This window comes from Lepus europaeus, chromosome 3, assembly GCF_033115175.1.
Source record: "Lepus europaeus isolate LE1 chromosome 3, mLepTim1.pri, whole genome shotgun sequence".
NCBI classification, from domain to species: Eukaryota; Metazoa; Chordata; class Mammalia; order Lagomorpha; family Leporidae; genus Lepus; species Lepus europaeus.
The window spans coordinates 15244477-15264621 of NC_084829.1; the positions used below are offsets into that span (position 1 = coordinate 15244477).

Below are 20145 nucleotides of genomic sequence, written 5' to 3' on the forward strand. Positions count from 1 at the left end.
TCCAGTCTCTGTCCTCATGGCTTTTCTTAGTTTTACACATGGATGCTGTAGCGAACTTAGTGGTGGAGCTGTGTTGGCCCTGGGCAGATTGGGTTGTAGCACTCACACATGCTGCAGTAAAATCCCTTTGAACTCTTGGCACAGGTTGGCAGACATTCTATTGTTTTCAGACAACAGTGACTCAAACTTGAACTGGCTCCAGGGAGCAAGTGCAGCTTTTGTACAGTAAGAAGGATTTCACGCCAGCCAATGGATGGAGTCTGTGACTCTCCCTGGTTGGGAAGACTGGTAGTGACATGAAGCTTCCATTTAAATATCTGGCTTGAGAGCATAACCTTGTCATGGACCTCTTTTCCTCTTTTCCTTTTTGTAACTCATTTCTTTTTATTTACAGTGACTTTTTTTTTTTTTTTTTTTGGCCCCTTCCATTTCTTTTAGGGATGGGGAAGTTTGAGCTGTGTTCTTCTGTTCCATTCCTGGGGTCTTTTGCTCATTCTTTCCTTCTGGTCTTTTGCTTTCCTGCCCACAGATGGTTCAGCCAGGCTTTTCTCTCATATTTCGCTTTCGAGGAGAGTAGGGCTTCAGAACCATATCAGCTTGGGCAGACCCATAGTCACCCCAGATACTCTGGATACTCCCTAACTTTTGTCAGATGGGGACTCTTCTTTCCTACTTATCTGGTCAAAATCCCCAGGATTACCTCCTGGCTTTTGAGTGGGGAACCTTTGTTAGCCTGAGTAATTAGCCAAAAAGGGAAATCTTACAGGTAGGCCTTACAGACTGGCTAAAGTGGACTTCTGGCTTTGTTGGTTCTCTTTAAAATGGAATTTGTGCCTCCAGAGGTGAGACTTCTTTGCCATTGTTGCAAGAGTTTTAAAAAAGATCACTCTTTTTCTATTTGTATAGCTCCTTTCTCGGAAGAACACAAAGCATGTTATATACTTTATTTAAAATACTTCAGCAAGTCCTGGAGGATGGATAAGAGAGGCAGCTGATTTATCCTTTAGGGAATTGAGGTATATATGTGTTGCGTGAGCCAGGAACTAGACATCAAAACCCAGAGTCCTCATGTGTTGTGATGGTTGAAAGATCTTACGATCAGCTTTGCATTGGCTGTGTAAGGGGCTCACCCAGGAAAGGTATGGGAAACATTTTTTAAAACAAGCTCCCTGGAGCTGTAACTGTGAATCCCCTCTTAAAAAGTGGAGCTTTCCACCTTTCAGATGCTTGCAGTGAAAGATGAATCTAGTAATATCTCTTGCCCGATTTCTTTTCATCCATCGTCAGGAACATGTCTTGTCGTCTTTGGGATAAAGCAATCCTAAATCAAAATGCTAGCCTTTGGAATTGAAGATGTTGCTTGCCAAAGTGTGAAAACATTAGTCTATAGGCCATTTAACTTTTAGAATGTATGTGTACAAATCAATATATTTGCCTATGTTCATTAATGTAAATTTATTTGTGTGAGTACAATACAGTTTCCTCTTATGGTTCATGTTGATGAATGCATTTTTTCCCTCTGCTTAAAGAAGCTAGTCCAATTACTCCTTTTAATTGGGACAGTGTGCAGAGGACTTCTATACATTGAAGTCTTTCTGTCGCTTAGGTTCATAGGGTTTAGTCTTTCCCTGTGAGTGAATTTTTTTTTTTTATTCTCCCTTTCTCTTGCTTTCTCCAGAATCTTACAAATTAAGACAAAAGATAATTACTTGCAGGGGTAAAACTGGCAGGTTCCCACGACACTTAAAATTAATGAGCTGTTGAGTACAAAATATACCTTGTCTTTGGTTCTGCCTTCCATGCCCAGGCTTCCCTCCCCCCTTTCTTCCCATTTAACACATGATTTGGCTTGTTGGCTGTGTTTGCCATTTGGGTATATTGCTGCTATAAAATAGCAAGATGGTTACAGAAACTGGGTTCGTTTGAAAACCATCTCTTTGTTGGCAGATCAATGTTAATTTGATTCAGTTTTCAATTTCTGCATATTTGAAAACTTTCCCCCTCTTTGGGATATCCTATCAAAATATGCTTTAGTAGCACGCTTGACGAGGACTCTGCTCTGGCACTGTCGTTAGCAGCTCAGACCTGCCTCGCCCTGCCTCTTCTCTGACTGCCAGGGCTTTGCTTTCTGCAATATTTTCCTGAGGACTAGGGTTCACAGTGCTGGTGGAAGGTCCTGCAAGGCATTTGAATAGAAGCAAAGAGCTGTGTGTTTGAGTCCTAGCACAGGTGTGTTTGCTGAGGAAGCATCCGCTCTTTTTCCAGGTCTTAGATATTTGCTGCCTGCCTGCACCCGCATGGGAGACCAGGAGGAAGCACCTGGCTCCTGGCTTCGGATCGGTGCAGCGCGCCAGCCGTAGCAGCCATTTGGGGGGTGAACCAATGGAAGGAAGACTTTTCTCTCTGTCTTTCTCACTGTCTAACTCTGCCTGTCAAAAAAGAAAAAGAAAAAAAGAAAAAAGATATTTGCTGCCTGACCATGGTGTGCACTGGGCTCAGCCCACCATTCATTTGGAAAAAGCAGTGTGTGTGAGAAGCTGGCGCTTCATCCCAGCTAAGCCCTTTCTACGTTAAGATTGGATCCCCGAGTTTTCAAAGCACCTGTGACAGAGCGGCTGCATCATCCCCATTGTGCATGTGAGAACACTAAGGCTTACATAGGTAGCCTCACCGTGGTCAGATAGTTAACAGATAGCTTTGCCTGTCAGCTGAGGCTGCCCGTCCCAAAATCTGGGCTTTGTTTTGGAAACTTGTGGGAGCTAGGATGGACTGGAAACCAACATGAAAAAGAGTGCAACCCTGTGGTTTTGGGCATTTTGGTCTCAAGACTTCCCTTTCTACTCCTCAAAACTACTGAAGGGCAACCTGGGTTTTATTAATGTTGGTTGTATAAAGGCAGGAATATTTTTAAAATGCTAATTTAAAATTGCCACAACCCATGTTACATTCACAAAAATAGCAATTTATGAAAAATCATGTGTTCTAAATCCAAAGTTTTAGTATTAGATTACAGTGTAACAAATTTCTTTACTGTCCAACTTAGTTGAAGACAACCAGATTCTTGTGTCTGTTTCTGCACATACGTAGTTTGGCTTGATGTGTATGAAGATAATTGGTCTCAGACAGGTACATATTTGGCCAAAAGGGAGCCATCATAGAGGGTTTTGTGCTTTAACACCACACCCAGACTCTGAAAGTGGCTGGTTCCCAGAGGTCAGTGGCTATGGGAATTTGAACTTCTGCCTGTGAACTTTTTGTATCTTTTTTTTTTCCCTCAAGAATTATTTTATTTATTTGAAGGACAGAGTTACAGAGAGAAGTAGAACCGGGATTCGAATTGGCGCCCATATGTTATGTTGGCATTGCAGGCTGGGGCTTTAATCCACTGTGCCTCAGTACCGGCCCCTTTTTGTAGTCTTGTCACCTCATACAATCCATTGATTTGTCTTTCTCTTTTGGGTGGTTTCTTTTATTATAATGATGTACAATTTTGTAGCATCTTATATTGATCATTTCAAAATCATGGCTCACTGAATTAATAACGCATCTTACATCATTCCAAGCACTTTGTATGATAGAGTATGAAAGAATCCCATATGTATCTCCACTGTCAGAAGGGTCTTCTGGGATGCTGTTGACAGGCTGTCAAACTAAAGGCAGAAGCAGTTTCCCCAAAATACTCAGTAATAAAGAATAAAATGATTAATGGTTCATTTTGGTGCTACTGTCTGTATTTATGCTAATAAGGTAGCTGTTTTCCAAAGTGGGTCCCCCATTTTATATTCCCAACAATAGAATATGAAATTTGGCAGTTTCTTCTCATCTTGCCAGATCTCATCATTATCTGTCTTTTGATGAGAGCCATACTCTTGAGTGTGAAGTATGATATCTCCTTGTGGTTTTGATTTGCATTTCCTTGTTGGCTAATCTACCTTATTCTTGCGCCATCAGTCCATGTTGTCAACCCAGTAAAGAAGCAGATATAGTGTTGTTACTATTATGAAAATAGTTTAGAGTCTAGCAGAGTCTCTGCAAGGGTCTCTGGGTCTCCCAAGTGTCCACAAACCTCCTTTGAGACCACGTGCTCCTCACCATGCTAGTAGAAAGTGTGGGGTGTGTTTTCAATGTAATATTTATTGCTACTCAGGTAGGAGATTGGCAGATCCTCCTTTTCTGAAAATTGTGATATTTAGCAGCTATTGGGGGGGGGGGCACTGGAACAAATGGTGGCTCTGCTGGGCTTTCTCCCCATTGAAGGTATGACAGGCATGTTCCCTGTGGCAGAGGTAATAATCCCACACAGTACCAGGTTATGATGGGTCTTGCTCAAGTGCTGGCCATACCGAATCCTGATCCCTGCACTAACTGCAGGGAGGGGTAGGACGGAAGAGCAGATCATGCCACAGTCTGACTAAATGGCGACCTGAATTGGCCCTTGTGAACGTGCAGTCATGATGTCTCTCAAATGTTGGCTGCTACTGAGCACCGGATGTTGGACTAGGTGGTCCACATTCCAGTCTACGTGTGAGAAAACCGTCCAGTACCAAGCACATGGCTAGGAATTGTACTCCAAATAAATTGTATAAACTGGAGCAATCCCGTAGACTTTTTTTAGTTGAAAGAAAAAAGTAATTATAGAACTTGTGCTTCTTAATAGGAGGCTGCACTGGGAGGCATATCTTCATGACAGTAAAAATAGATGTATGAAGTTGGTTTAAGAAAAAAAAATCTATTTTTTCTACTGTTTCAATAAAGGAACTGTATTCACTGCTTCAGAAAATTGGTGAACAGTCAAGAATTGCCTGAGTGCATGTTCCTTGGCTTGATTTTTAATCACATTGAAGTATGACTTCTTATGGATGTTGCTTTTAATTTGTCTTGAAAGCAAGCACAGACACTGCCAGCTTGGATGTGATTGATGGCTCTGACAATGGCTGGTTGCTTACATTTAGACTAAATGCCAGCCATTTGAAGCTCTCCATTTTCTCTGTAGCAGAGTATCCAGGAGGACCTTGTGCAACATGGGAGCATATCCTCTATTTTGACGAGATGTGGTCTTTACTTCACTGTTTTAAACCTGTTTTGAATTTGTAATCACTGGTGTTGGAAGGAATGCAGAGACTAGGGCGCACATCCGGCTTATACCACATACAGTGGGCTACATAGAGTGAAGAAATGAATCCGAAAACAAGTCGAAGGAAACTTAGATTATTTTACCACTTGAAAAAACTGGAGGAAGGTGAGGGAGATTTTGTTCGAAGGGCCCATAAACTTTCTGCAATAGGAGTTATGAGCTATAGCATGGTTCCCGAAGTAAAGAATAATGACTATATACTAAAAAATTGCTTAATTGCTTAGGAAGTAGTTGTTAAATGTTCTTTGCACACAAAGTAAGTAGGTGAGGTGGTGGATGTGTAATTGTATCGTAATATGTATGTATTTAAAAGAATGTCAGGGATTGCACATAGTGCAGTGAGTTAAACTGCCACTTGAGATACCCAGTCTCGTACCCAGGTTCCTGGAATTGAGTCCTGGCCATGGCACTTCTAATCCAGCTTCCTGCTAACTTGCCTGGGAGGCAGCAAATGATGACCCATCTACTTGAGTCCCTGCCATCCACGTGGGAGACCCAGATGGAGTTGGGACTTCCTGTGCATAAAAGACAGGAATGTTTGTAAAATTGGTTAGCCGATCTAGCACCATCCCATGGCGTTATCTTCCTCTTCTCTTCTACTTTCTTTCCAGTTTTCAACGGTTCCAGCAGGTCAACACGGGAGAAAGAACCTGTTCAAAAACACAAAAGCAAAGAGGCCACTCCCGGGAAGGAGAAGCACAGCGACCACCGGGCTGACAGCCGAAGGGAGCAGGCCTCAGCGTCGCAGCCTGCGCCAGCCCCCTCCACGGGCTCCTCCGCCAAGGGGCTCGCTGCCAGCCACCATCCCCTCCCTCTGCATCGGTCTGCTCAGGACTTACGCAAACAGGTACTGTCAGGTGCTGCTGAGATGTGTGCAGCACCCGCCTTCCCCACTTTTTCAGGGTCAAAGCAGCTTTAGATGGCCCAGAGGTGGGGCCACGAGACACATTTCCTTTGTGCTGAGGTGCCCATGTTAGCACTTTCTGTCCTTTGTGGATCCATCAGAGCAGAGTACAGCTGTGGCTTCATGCTTCCTGTGAACAAACAGTGCACCTTTCTTTTCTCTTTCACTTCCATGCATGGGACTGGATGGAGTAAACCTGTCTCAGTTGGTCAGAGCTCATTCTCAGTTCTCAGTGTTGCTCTTCACCTCACTCAAGTTTCCCTCTGCAAGTGAATGAGAGAACCAGCACAGTTGGTTGAGATAAGAGCTGAGGGAGCAGCAAGTCCTGTCGTGCCCCAGGATTTCCTGCCTCTATGCTCTGTGGCCTGTAAATGTGACCAGTTCCATGGTGTGCCCTCCCAGTTGGAGGAGGAATCCTGGGGTGCCCCTTGTAGGGCAGACTCAAGCCACCCTCATGGCTGCCATGGCCATGCTCCTTGGATCAGGGTTACTGCAGGTGGCTCCATCTATTCAGGTGGGGCTGACCCTGCAGGTCTCAAGAGCATTGCCTCCCTCACCCCTTTCCCTGATTCCCTGTCTTACTCCAGTGTAGTCAACTAAGGTGGGGCGACTCAGGGTTCCGAGTTTGAATTTGGCTCTCACCCTGACTGTCACTGAGACTTGAGATGTGACATTTAACATTCTTGGGCTCAATTGTTCATTGGAGCCAGTCTTGCCAACACCTCTCACAGGGTTATTGTAAGAAATGAGAGGATAATTTTGAAACCTTCCGATCCCATTAGTCAATACAAGCAAATGGCAGGCTCCTTTGTGACTGCTTGAAGCAAGTGATCAGATTGTGACCTTTCCTCTTTTCAGCTGCATCGAGGACGTGGGCCCAGCAGACACTCTGGTCTTTAATTATGTTTGCCTGGAAGAAAAGTAAATGTGATTGGCAAAATGTGAATGAGTAGGGTCAAGGGATATAACTTGTAGTAGGTACTGCTGAGAAGTGGTTTTTTGTTTATGGTTTGTTGTTTGCTGGAATGAACTCTGTGGAGGCCCTGCCTTGACATCACTCTCTTTGTATCTCCTTACCTTGCAAGCCTCTACCCAGCGTAGTAGTTCGGTTTTTCACAGGCCTTGGATCCCGAGACTTGAATCACATGAATATGGACTTCAGATGTGCCTTTTCCTTCGTGAGCAGGGTCTGGCCAGCGCTCTGGCCTTGCAGGCCCTTTGGAGCGGTGTGGAGAATTTGGATTTGTAACACCTTTTGTTTTCCTGAAATAATCCCTCAGTGTAAATACAGTAAAAATAGTAACAAATTTAGGCTGGTTAAAGAAGAACACTTACCCCGCCCGTGCCCCGGAGGGTTTTGAAATACAAAATTTTCTACAACAGGTTGATGAGGGTTTTATTTGTGTAGGCATCTTTGTGGTCCTTAAGCCAGGATATGGGCTGTGTGGATACACTGAATGTGGTCACCTGTGGTTCTCATCCTGACGCTGAGGCAGAGCAGTACTTTGGAGAAGGTTAGCTCACACTGGCAGTGAGCGGGTGCTCTCGTCAGGGCAGTCTGCTGAGCTCGTCAGCTATCGGGGAACCAGGTTTCATGCAGTAGCTAGGCTTGCAGGGAATTCCTGGCCTTGTACAATTCAGAGAGGCCCAAAGAATTGGGAATAGAATTTTTGCAAAAATGGGATTAGGGAGAAGTTGTGGAAAATGAATTATGAATATGCAAGGAGAAAATGGGAAAGTCTCCTTAGCCGGGAAATGGTGCTCGTGCTTCTGTTGGAACCAAGCTGCCTGGAGTGGGAGCAGGCGTCCCAGAGCCACCCAGGCTTGCCTTGTTGGTTGCCTTGGCTGAAAGGCTTCCTCCCCTCCAGCTGCTGCAGTCAGCGTTTGAGTAACCTCTCTGTCCCCCTTCCTACCTCACTGCCTCACCAGTGTAGTTCTGTGCATTTTAGGCTTTCCTGTTTTGAATTAATTGAGTGAAGTTTTAACTCTGAATGGACACCCCCCAGTCCACTTAGGTTTTCTCTCCCCCCCTGCTTATTTAAAGTCAGAAGCACCTCTGGCCCAGTAGCTCCCTCTGGTGGTATAAAAGAGCTCAACTGGGCAGAGTCAGGGAGTGGTTGAATAGGAGGTACCATCCTATTATATACCAACTAGATAACCAAAAACCTCATGGTCATTTCTCCTTTTATGCTCAGCTGAGGAAGTGTGCACCTCTGCTTTTCACCTGCCATCATACTGTGTTGATTTCAGACTTGCGTCTATGTGGTGGGGTGCAGGAAACTCAGTCTGGGGAAAGGGGGTTATAATCTTGAAGTGTATGATTGTATTGTAGATTGGGTATGGTTTTAAAATGGAATTTTTATTAAGAAGAAATGAATACTTGCTGTCTTGGGCTTCCATACTCCTCCCCTTACCCCCTTCCTACACACAAAATAGAAGAGGAGTGATTTTTCTAGGGAACTGAAAGGACCTGTCCATTGCACTGTAACTTCAAAGCCCTTTAGGTCTTAGCCTTGCCTACTAAATTGAAATCACACACTTCTCTCTGTGGGACTGATTGCTCTAAAACCAACCTTAGGGCTGTGTGCCTGGGATTGCCTGAGGTCCAGTTGACAGGTGAGGGACTGTGGGCCAAGGAGAACCCCTTGCAGAGCTGGAGGGGAGGTCCAGACATCCACACCAGAGGCCAATTACTGAGCGGTGTACAGCAGTACCATGCAGCTGCATCCTGTCATCGTCACCTCTGTGTGTTGTCTGAATTCAGGTGGTTTCTCCTGTGTGCTCTCATGGAAACACTGCCTCAGGGTGCACAGCCGTGACCCCATCCCTCCCATGTGGTGCTCTGGCTGCAATGTTTTGTTGAGCTTAGAGTTGTTGTACATGGTCTAAAGTCAACAAGGGTACTGGCTGGGGGAGGCTCAGGGAAAGAACCTCAGTGGCAAGGGGTGAAGCACTGCTTTCCTCTGTTCCTTTGTATTCTTTGAGCCCAATTAAATGCCTGGATTCTGGATTTCCAGAGATGCGTGCAGGCCATGAAGCTGATACCTTTGCGTGAGATGGGAGACTCTTGGATTTTGCAGCAGCAATGCACCTGGATGGGTTATTGATTTTTTGTTTGTTTGTTTGTTTTACTCCAAATGTTTAGGATACAGCATTTAGGATACAGATGGATTGTGGTGTGAACTTGTCAACTACATTCTGGCCTCTGCTGGTAGCACAGGAAGTGCTCCCCCCACCCCCCGGATGAGGGGGGCAGCCAGCCAGTGACAAGTGCCCTTTTCAGTTTTCATAACTTGTTTCTATAAAGCTCATTGTTCCGGGTCACAAGACAGTAGATTATAGTCTTTGTGATTTTTAAACGAACATACATGCATGATATTTCAGTGAACACTTTTGAAGATAACTGCTGATAGTGAGAGAAAATGAGTAGAGTTACTCACTTTCTCTGATGAAGCTAGTTGAATGCAGATACTAGCAGTGATGCAGTATAAAGGTTGCAGAAATAGGTAGACCGGTGATCTTTTGGCCATCAAACGTGGCAGCATATTGACCGCATTCCACCTAGCAGAAAATTGACCTCCCTGAAACACAGCTGGCCAGAAGCTCAGGTACCCCAATGTAGCCAGAATGAATGGACGCAAAGGAATACAAGAAAGAAGGATGCTATCACCCCTCACCACCTGTGAGCATGGTATTGGGGAGGACAGTGCCGTGCTGTGGGAACATCGAGCCCTTTTCCATCCTTGCTGCTTATCTCAGAGATGGTGTGAGAGGGGCTGTGGAGCCCACATGATTATAAAGATTCTCCACGGATTTTCCGGGGTGCCATGTTTGAGAAGAGCTGAACTAAAACCTCAGCAGAAGCAATGGGGCTGCCAGATGGCTGTCAGTAGGAGCTGGTGATGTCTGCCGCCGTCTGTGGTTGGGCATTCTGACAGCTCCCTGTCCTTGGGAAGAGGCTTCTCTGCCTCAGGGTGAACTGGGGATACAGTTGCAACAGATGGAACCCTCAGTGATTCAAAGGCGATTCTGTGGGATGTCCTGCCCTCAGGAATACAGACAGCCCTCCTCTGAGATCCTGAGTGCTTGGGGCCTCCTGTGGGGTCCTCCATTCTAGCATCTGTGAAGCCACAAGTAGAGGTGAGCCTAAGCTGGAGCTGACAGCAATTCCCAAGTCTTTGGTTTAGTAAGCAGGAGCATTTGAAAATAAACAAAAACTTAGATATTTGCAGTCTTCTAAATTCATAGATATTTAGTACAGAACTTTGCTTTGATCTCATCCCTGGTTTTATAAGTTTGCTTTAATTTATTGCTGTAGGTCTGGTGCTGTTCCATGATTTATTCCACCTCTGTCTGGCCTACTTGTATATACAGGGCGAGTGATATAGGTCCGGAATGCAATTGCTGGACCTATCTTTTGGACTCTCCACTGGGCCTGAGGCCCTGGCTCTAGGAGCTGGGCTCCCTGCACCTAGAAGCAGAAGTTGCTCACCAGCAGGTACCCTGGGCATGGCTCACACCAGGACCTAGTGGCTTTGACTGGACTACCTGTCATAGGTGATACCTACAGAAATACTGGTCTCTTAGTGGCTTCTTTCCATTTTCTTTCTTTATAAATCTCTCCTGACACTTCTTGGGTGGTTCTCAGTGTAGTCCCCAGACCAGCTGGCAGCACTGCCAGGCACCTGGTTAGAAGTGCACATTCCTAGGCCCCACCTGCTCACTTCATCTATAACGTGATGGCAGGACCCTGTGATGTGGTCTGATGCGCCCCCGCTGACTGAGGACCACGTGTGTGGGGGCTTGTTGGGAAGTTGGCCCTTTCCCCCCACCCCCACACAAGCCACCGATGCACACTGCCGGGCTCGCCTGGGCTTAGTGCCCCTCAGCTGGGGGCCTGCCTCTGGGCACTGAGGACAGCATACACAGCCTCGTGGCGGCACTGGTTGAAGGAGGTATGTGCTTTCAGGCCTCTTGGTCGTGGCACTCGTGGGCAGCTTTGCCCTCCCACCTCGGCTTACTGGAGAGAAAAGGAGGGCTGTGGTCTGTGTGGTTTGGGTGTCCAGTCACTGTGGAGCTGCCTCTTGCCAAGACAGTGGTGCTTACACAACCTCTCGAGTCTCTGCTTGTAAAGCCGCTCTGTAGAAGCTAAGTGAGGCCCAGAAAGGTGAATGACATGTCCAGGGTGAGCGGCGTGTGTGTGTGCCGTGAGGGTCTCTACCCTGAAGCTGATAGGAGCTCACCTTGTGGCCGCTTCACTGACACTGTGCAGAAATGAGCGTGTTGCTGGTGCCCACGGCTCAGCTCCCCGTTGTTGCTGTAGGAACAAGGTCAAGCTTCACATGCCAAAGAGTTAGCGTGCTGTCGGGCTGTGAGAGCCCACCTGCGGAAGCTTAAAGATGGTGGGAAATTGGAACCATGTGTGAAGAGAACCGGGCATTTCTGTGTCCATCTTGGACCTAGCGTGGCCCTTGAGGCCTGGTCTCAAAAGGTGAGAGCAGCGATAGGTGCTGGCAGTTCGCAGCCACGGCTCAGGGCTTGCCTGTGAGCCAGAGCCAGGCCAAGGGGGCTGCTGTTCTTCTCCTCCCACAGTAGGAGGTTTGTTTCCTTCCTTTTTCAGCCCCAGAGGTTTCTACTTAACGTGGCCAGTTCCTGTGGTTATATGGGGCACATAGAATAATGGCCTGATTTTCTTGGAACAGGACACAGAGGTGCACATATGCAGGTGTACGTGTATTTAAGCAGAAGTACGTATTTACTCAGGCTCACACCTGCACTCTTCTCTCCGCCCACTCACCTGTGATGGGTACTATCATGTTGCCGTTATGGGTGATTGTTAGGTGTGTGGGGAGATTCCCTGGAAGAGCCACACCTGGGGGACCTGACAGGGACAACCCAGGTCCTGCTCTGTGACAGTTTGGTGTTTGGTGGCACAGAGCTTCTGAGACAGAGCACAACAGTTCTCAGACATGTCTTCACTTTCCTGGCTGGTGTCCCTGTGCCTCCTTTTATTTCCTGTATTTTTTAAAAAAATTTTTAAAGATATATTTATTTATTTGAAAGGCAGAGTTACAGAGAGAGAGAGAGAGATCTATATGGCTACAACTGCTGGAGCTGGGCCAATCTGAAGCCAGGAGCCAGGAGCATCTTCCAGGTCTCCTATGAAGGTACAGGGGCCCATGGATTTGGTCCATCTTCTGCTGCTTTCCAAGGCACATTGGCAGGGAGCTGGATCAGAAGTGCCACAGCCAGGACTTGAACTGGTGCCTGTAGGGGATGCCAGCGCCCAGTGTCTTTACCCGCTGTGCTACAGTGCCGGTCCCTCTTTCCTTTATACTTTAAAGGTTTGTTTCATTTATTTGAAAGGTAGAGAGACAGAGAAACTCCCATCTACTAGTTCATTCTCCAGATGGCTACAGTGGCTGGGGCTGGGCCAGGCTGAATCCAGGAGCCAAGAACTCCATCTGGTCTCCTTCATGAATGGCAGGGTCTCAAAGTCAGGACCATCTTTCTCTTCTTTCCCACATGTATTATTAGGGAGCTGGATCGGTAGTGGAGCAGCTGGGTCTTGAACCCTGATTTGGTTGCAGGCTTTGCAGGACCACAGCACCAGCCCCCTTGTTTCTCCTTGTCGCAAGGGTAGGGCATGCGCTCCACCTGTTAACTGGCAACTCCTTGGTAGTGGCGGTCACTGTTTTCGGCACTGATTTTTTTTTTTTTTCCTCCTCTTCCTCTGCTTCTCCTGCCTTCATAGGTTTCTAAGGTAAATGGAGTCACTCGAATGTCATCTCTGGGTGCAGGTGCAACCAGTGCCAAAAAGATGCGCGAAGTCAGACCTTCACCATCCAAAACTGTGAAGTATACTGCCACGGTGACCAAGGGGACTGTTACATACACCAAAGCCAAGAGAGAACTGGTCAAGGAAACCAAACCCAATCACCACAAGCCCAGTTCCGCTGTCAACCACACAATCTCAGGGAAAACTGAAAGTAGCAATGCAAAAACCCGCAAACAGGTGCTAGCCCTCGGGGGGGCGTCCAAGTCCACCGGGCCTGCCGTCAATGGCCTCAAGGTCAGTGGCAGGTTGAACCCAAAGTCATGCACTAAGGAGGGGGGGGCGCGGCAGCTGAGGGAGGGGCTGCGGAATTCCAAGAGGAGACTGGAAGAGGCACAGCAGACGGAAAAGCCGCAGCAGTCACCCCCCAAGAAAATGAAAGGGGCAGCGGGCCCTGCCGAAGCCCCTGGTAAAAAGACAGCTGCAGCGGCGGCAGCCTCGGCAGAGAAGCCTCTGCTCAATGGACATGTGAAGAAGGAAGTGCCCGAGCGCAGCGTGGAGAGGAGCCGGCCGAAGCGGGCCACGGCTGGGAAGAGCACTCCCGGCAGACAAGCACATGGCAAGACGGACAGCGCCCCCTGTGAAAATCGTTCTACCTCGCAACCGGAGCCCTTGCACAAGCCGCCTGAGCCGCCGGGGAAGCCCGAGAAGGGTGGTGGCAAGGCGGGGTGGGCAGCGATGGACGAGATCCCCGTGCTCAGGCCCTCTGCCAAGGAGTTCCACGACCCCCTCGTCTACATCGAGTCGGTGCGTGCTCAGGTGGAGAAGTGCGGGATGTGTAGGGTGATTCCCCCTCCGGACTGGCGGCCCGAGTGCAAGCTCAACGACGAGATGCGGTTCGTCACACAGATCCAGCACATCCACAAGCTGGGCCGGCGCTGGGGCCCCAACGTGCAGCGGCTGGCCTGCATCAAGAAGCACCTCAGGTCTCAGGGCATCGCCATGGACGAGCTGCCGCTCATTGGTAAGCTGGGGTGCTGGCCACTGTTCTCCCTAGTGCCCCTGGCGCTGGCCCAGGCGCCTGCGCCCAGTCCCACTGTGTCCTGGGCGTGGTTGTTCACGGGCTGTGCATGTTGAGCTCAGACCTCAGGTGGCCTTGACCTCATGCTCCTCGGCATGACTGGCCCCTGCTGCCAGAGGTGTTGGGTCAGTGACCGTGAAGGCCACTTGCCTTCTGTTGGAGTCTACTCTGGCTGCCATGACAAAGAGTTCCCACCATGTGACATTTGTTGCCTCATGGTGCTGGAGACCTCAAGTCCAAGACCAGAGCCTCTGTGGACTGATTCTCCCGAGGCCCACCCTCCTTGACTTGGGGATGGCTATCTTCCCCCTGAGCTCACCTGTCCTCTTCCCTCTGTGTCTGTGTCCTTGTCACGTCTTTGGAGGACACGAGTAAGATTGCGATGGGATCCATCTAACTGTCTGAACTCTTTTTTACTTAACCTTCTTAAAGACCCTGCTTCTAAATAGTTTCAAATCCTAGGGTCCTGGGGTGGTTTCACAGGTAACCCTCAACCTGCCAGAGACAGGCCATGTTTTCTTCCTTCTGGTCTTTGCTTCTCCATCCTCCACATTTTTGCTTGACCTTGAGCTTTTCTCCTGATCAGCTGAGCCCTTGTCAAGGCCACAGCTCAAGGGACATGGTGACATCCTGAGGTGTGGCTCTGGCAGGGGCTGATGGGCAGCTTGCCACCTTGAGTCCTGCCATGAATGCACGTCCAGGCAGTTGTGAAAACCCTGGCTCCTCGGGGCGTTCCAGGCAGAAGCCACTTGGAGCTCCCCTGTTGCTCTAGTCCACCTCTTTCAGTCTTCAGTTCTTGAGCTCCAGGATGAACTTGCTGTGTCAGTCTGCTGAGTGGAGTCTTCCTGAAGGTCTGGGGAAGGTCTCCTACCTCCTTCCTGCTCTCCATCTCTTCCTCTAAGCAGGAGGCAGGACATGCCTTTGGGAGATCCCAAGTTTTCAAAGGCAGGGGGCTGTTCAAGGCATTCAGCCATTGCTTACTGTTAAGAGTTAGCCAAATGAGAGGGGTCCTTGCATGGCGGAGTGGATGCTGCCAGACCAATGCCTGGCTGACTCTCTCTCAAGTTCAAGGAGCTCCCGACTGTGACCTGTGACCTGAACCCTGTGCACAGGGTTCTGCCTCTGTAGGTACATGCCCATGTCTTGTTAACCTTGCTGTGTGAGCAGTCAGGTCACTGGGTGGCCCAGAGATGGCAAGTGAATCACGCTTATGCCCCTGCCCTCAGATGGGACCTGTGGATGGGACTGAGTCTCCCTCCATGCTACCCTGCCAAGTGGACTGTAGTTCTGCATGGGCAGAATGTGAGCTGTGCAGGTCACGTTCTGATGACTGCCAGCGCCCTCTGGTTCACTTTGGTTTTCTTTTTTTCAATTTTTTTTTTAAAAAGATTGATTTATTCATTTGAGAGGCAAAGTTAGAGAGAGGCAGAGACAGAGGTCTTCCATCTATTGGTTCACTCCCCAAATAGCCACAATGGCCAGAGCTAGGCTGATCAGGAGCCAGGAGCTTCCTCTGGGTCTCCCACTTGGGTGCAGGGGCCTAAGCACTTGGGCCATCTTCTACTGCTCTCCAAGGACATTAGCAGTAGCTAGACTGGAAAATGGAGCAGCTGGGACATGAACTGGCACCCATATAGGATGCCAGTTCTGCAAATGGAATCTTAAAGTACTATACCACAGCACTGGCCCCATGAGTAGTTTTCCTTTTAACCTTGACTTCTTCCTCAGAAGAAGAGTAAGGGGGCATCAGAAGCCAAGTAGATGGTGTGTTTGTGTGTGTATGTGTGTGTGTTCTTTGCCACTATTTCCAGAGGACATTTATCAGATGGGTCCTGATCAGGTGTGTACCCACAGAGGCCTTGGGCAGCACAAGGGACCTGAGATCATTATCATTTCCTGGGATCCACCCCGTGGACACACCTCCTCTGCCTGTGCAGGTCAATGTGCCTCTGGCCCCTGGGGAGCCCTTATGCTGAGGGTGCTTGGAAGTGATCACCACAGGTGACATTTTTCTGCAAGCACAGGTCTCAGTAGGTTACAACGATGTACTTCAGAGTGACTTTCTCCCTTTTTTGAACTGTTCTGAGCCAGTTGGTATAGATGGGGGTGTCTGCAAGAAAAGGCTGTGCACACCCAGCTCTGGAGGCAGGACAAACTCCCCATGGCAAGTCGAAGCCTGGATTGGGTCACAGCATCCTGGGCCTTAGGTCTCACTTATGTGCGAGACCCGGGGCAGTCTCTGCATTGACATGGTGGCTTCTTCCTCCATTGACACAGGCAGACCAGGGTGTTGCTCCGCCATATAAATGGAATTCAGGCCACTGTGTCACAACCTCAGGCCTCACCGACTGGCCCAGAACATTGCACTTTTTAGCATTCTCTGCCTCAACTAGTCCAAGCAGTCACCTGGGGCGGTGGCGGGTATCCTGCAATGCCCAGGGTCTGCGGGGCTCCAGCCTGTTCCCAGCTGTTGATGCTGTGCTCCTGTAGCCCTTAGGGTTCAGCCAGAGTTGTGCCCACTTTTCTTTTTATTTTGCACCCTCCCAAGTACTTACATCTTCTTAGTTTGTACCTTGCTCACCTAGCATTTTGTTGACAGTTATTTTCAAGTGTACCCAATCTCCTGGCCAGGGAGAGGTTCTTTTCCAGTTCCCATGTGGATTGCATTACTGCGTGTGTACCCTTTGGAGAACTGATCAAGGGAAGTGGGGGCATACACTCTTCAAGATCAGCAGCCTCTCTGTCGGTGGGTGGAGGAACGGCCGAGTAATGGACAGACTGCTGTGTGTTCTTGTGCACGTTACCCTTCACCCTTGAAATCCAGTGGAACTAAAAATACACCTCCTTCGTGTGAATGAGTGACTGACAGATTGTGAGAAAGAGAATTAGGAATCAGTGGTGCGTGTTGTGTGTGCAGGCTTCTGACCGCAAAGCTGTTCCAGGTGGTGCTAGGACATGATTGCAGCCAGGAGGTCCCGCCCAGTCTCAACCTGGGTGGTCTGCTGCTCACCAGCCTCAGCGTCACACCTGCTGCCCAGTGGGTGAGGATGGTGTGTGCCAGTGCTTGCTGTGCTAGACTCTTGTGTCTTCTCAGCCAGCGTGCTCTCCCTTTCTACTCAAGCTCCTGCTTCCTGAAACACCTTTCCTGACCACCCCCGTCTACAACAGTCACCTCCTCACTCTTCTTTTTATTGCACTTGTCCATGGGCTGTTGTCATGAGATAACCATCTCCCCGTAGACCACAGCAGGGTGAGCAAAGTCCCTAGCCCCGAGTAGATATGCAGGACCGACGGACCAAGTGTCAGAGACCTTGTTTGTGTCTGTCATTCTCACCAGCTTCCCCTGTGTTTGCCTCCCTCACTGTCCAGGAGGCTGCGAGCTCGACCTGGCCTGCTTTTTCCGGCTGATTAATGAGATGGGTGGCATGCAGCAAGTGACTGACCTCAAAAAGTGGAGTAAACTAGCAGACATGCTGCGCATCCCCAAAACTGCCCAGGATAGACTGGCCAAGCTGCAGGAGGCCTACTGCCAGTACCTGCTCTCCTACGACTCCCTGTCCCCCGAGGAGCACCGGCGGCTGGAGAAGGAGGTGCTGATGGAGAAGGAGATCCTGGAGAAGCGCAAGGGGCCGCTGGAGGGCCACACGGAGAGCGAGCACCACAAGTTCCACCCCCTGCCCCGCTTTGAGCCCAAGAACGGGCTCATCCATGGTGTGGCGCCCCGGAATGGCTTCCGCAGCAAGCTCAAGGAGGTGGGCCAGGCCCAGCTCAAGACGGGCCGGCGGCGACTCTTTGCTCAGGAAAAGGAAGTGGTCAAGGAGGAGGAGGAGGACAAAGGCGTCCTCAATGACTTCCACAAGTGCATCTATAAGGTAGCACCCTACTGCCTGCACCTTGCCCGTTTCTGTACACAGCGACCTCTGTAGGCTGTGAGATTCTACAGCACTCCCACCCCAACTGCAAAACTGAGGAAGGGGAGGGGAAGGGTAACAGGTGGTGTGAGGACAGGGCTGGTTTCTGTGCTGGACTGAGGATGATATCTCTTTCCCTTTCCACTGAACCCATCTTTTGCAACTGTAACAGTCCCACAGATCAGTTCATTTATTGTATTTTTTTTAAAGATTTATTTATTGGAAAGGCAGAATTAGAGTTATCTTCCATGCAGTGGTTCCCCCAAAATGGATGCAATGGCCGGAGCTGGGCTGCTATGAAGCCAGGAGCTTCTGCCAGGTTTCCCACAGGTGTATGGGGGCCCAAGCACTTGGGCCGTCCTCTGCTGCTTTCCTAGGACATTAACAGGGAGCTGGATTGAGAGTGGAGCAGATGGGTCTCAAACCGCTGCCCAAATAGATGCCGGCATCTCAGGCAGTGGCTTTACCCGCTGTACCACAGTGCTGGCCCCAGACCAGGTGATTTATAATGAAACAGAAATGTGAGGGCTCACCAGCTGTGTGGACTGGGAAGCCTAAGGCCGAGTTGTGGAGGTCTGATGAGGCCCTCCTTGCTGTGTCACAACATGGCTGCAGGGCAGTGAGGGGCCCTACAGGGCAAGCCCACTCCTGTTGAGACCATTCGTAAGCACAGAGCCCTCATGGCTCCCAGTTCTGCCATAACAGTGGCTGCAGCTCAACATCAGTTTTGCAGGGGACAGATGCCACCAGCCAGTTCTGTATGACAAGAACATCTGCATTGGCCAGGGAGGCTGGAAGGTCTGGGGAACAAGGTATAGGGATGAGGCTTTTAGCCAATTGCATGAGCAGCCTTGGCTCTGCCCCTTGGGAGCACTGCAGGAGTTGTTAGTTTGCCATGGCCTTGGGTTTTTTACCAAACAAGGGATGTATGTGTGTGTGTGTGTGTGCGCGCGTGCGCGTCTCTCTAATTCTAATTTTCCCCTGCACCCCCAGTTGCAGTTCTGTGCCCTGCACTCTGAGCACCCCCATCTCATCCTGGTACATGTGGGGCTGTCTTGCGTGGTTGGGGTTCTGACACCTGGACTGGTATACTCCATGGGCTGTAAGCCATGGTTTCTCTGCCTCATTCCTGTTTGGCCCGCGCTGCCCCCTCCTCCCGCAGTGCCAGATCTTTCTGTCGAGAGCCATCACTGACAAAGTGGTCAATACCGTCTCACATGGACATGCTGCAGGGGGAAGAGGTGGGGCAGGAGGAGCAGCAGAGTGAAATGAGCATGCTTCTCCCAGGGCTGCTGGGGCTCATTGCCTACCAGGCCGTCCTGGGCAGACTCACTCCTCCCAGAAGGGAAGCATCAACTTGAGCACTCTCCTCCGGCTGCACCCCTGCAGCCCTCCCTGCTTCTGCCTTCAGCCCGCCCTCCCCTTCCTTCGCCAGGCATAGGTCAGCAGTGTACCCAGGGCCAGGCCCTCCACACGAAGGCCTCTGCAAAGCTTCCCAGCACAGCACTGCCCCAGTGACCCTGGTGTTCTCTGGCGAGGTGGTGGTCCTGCCAGCTGCTCCCTCTTGGGATGCGCCTGGTGGGATTGACTACACTGATGGTTCTGTTGCACTGGAAATCTTGGATGTCATTGATCCTCCCTCTCTACCCTCTGCCTGCAAGGTGTGCAGGGCTTCCTCACCACAGGCCTTGGCCTTTCCCTGCTCATTGGGGTAACACAGGAGTCTGGTCCTCCAGACTTGAGAGTCTCCTGGGCAGAGTCTGACATGTCTGCTGGTTTGGCTTTGGTTCCCCATTCCCATTGTTCGGTGCCGCAGCATCGAGATGGGACACAGGGGTGTGGCCCGGGGCTACCAGCAGCCTGCCCCTAAATCATCTCCTTAGGTTTTCCTGAAAAGGTAGAAGGCAGCCCAGGGACCGTAAGGTCTGGAGCAGTTCATCCGCGGTTCCTGACATCTGCCCCAGAACGTCTCAGAGCCATTGCTGAGTCCTGACTCCCGAAGGACACCACACCTGCTGCTTTTCTTTAAGAAGGCCAGTGCTGGGAGCATGCATTAGGTTCACAGAAGAGTTTTTAAACAAATTTCTTAATGATTGATTTATTTACCTCAAAGGCAACATTAGAGAAGGAGAGATGATCTGTCCGCTGGTTCACTCCCCAAATGGCTGCAGTGTCTGGGGCTGTGCCGGGCCAATGGCAGCCATTTAAAACTCCATCTAGGATTTTTACCTGGGTGGCAGGGGCCCAAGAAGTTGGCCATCTTCTGCTGCTCTCCCACATGCATTAACAGGGAGCTGGAATGGAAGTGGAGCAGCTGGGGCTTGCACCAGGACTCGTATA

At 49.6% G+C, this 20145-nt stretch overlaps 1 protein-coding gene across 3 annotated transcripts in view; it reads left to right on the top strand.

Annotated features, from left to right (window-relative positions):
• JARID2 (jumonji and AT-rich interaction domain containing 2) overlaps positions 1-20145 on the top strand; it is a 254562-nt gene that overhangs the window by 217242 nt on the left and 17175 nt on the right. For all 3 annotated transcript variants that reach the window (XM_062184688.1, XM_062184691.1, XM_062184692.1), the window contains 3 exons: positions 5746-5981; positions 12793-13837; positions 17264-17766. In XM_062184688.1, coding sequence (XP_062040672.1) covers positions 5746-5981; positions 12793-13837; positions 17264-17766 — 1784 coding nt within the window. The remainder of the gene's footprint in view (positions 1-5745; positions 5982-12792; positions 13838-17263; positions 17767-20145) is intronic.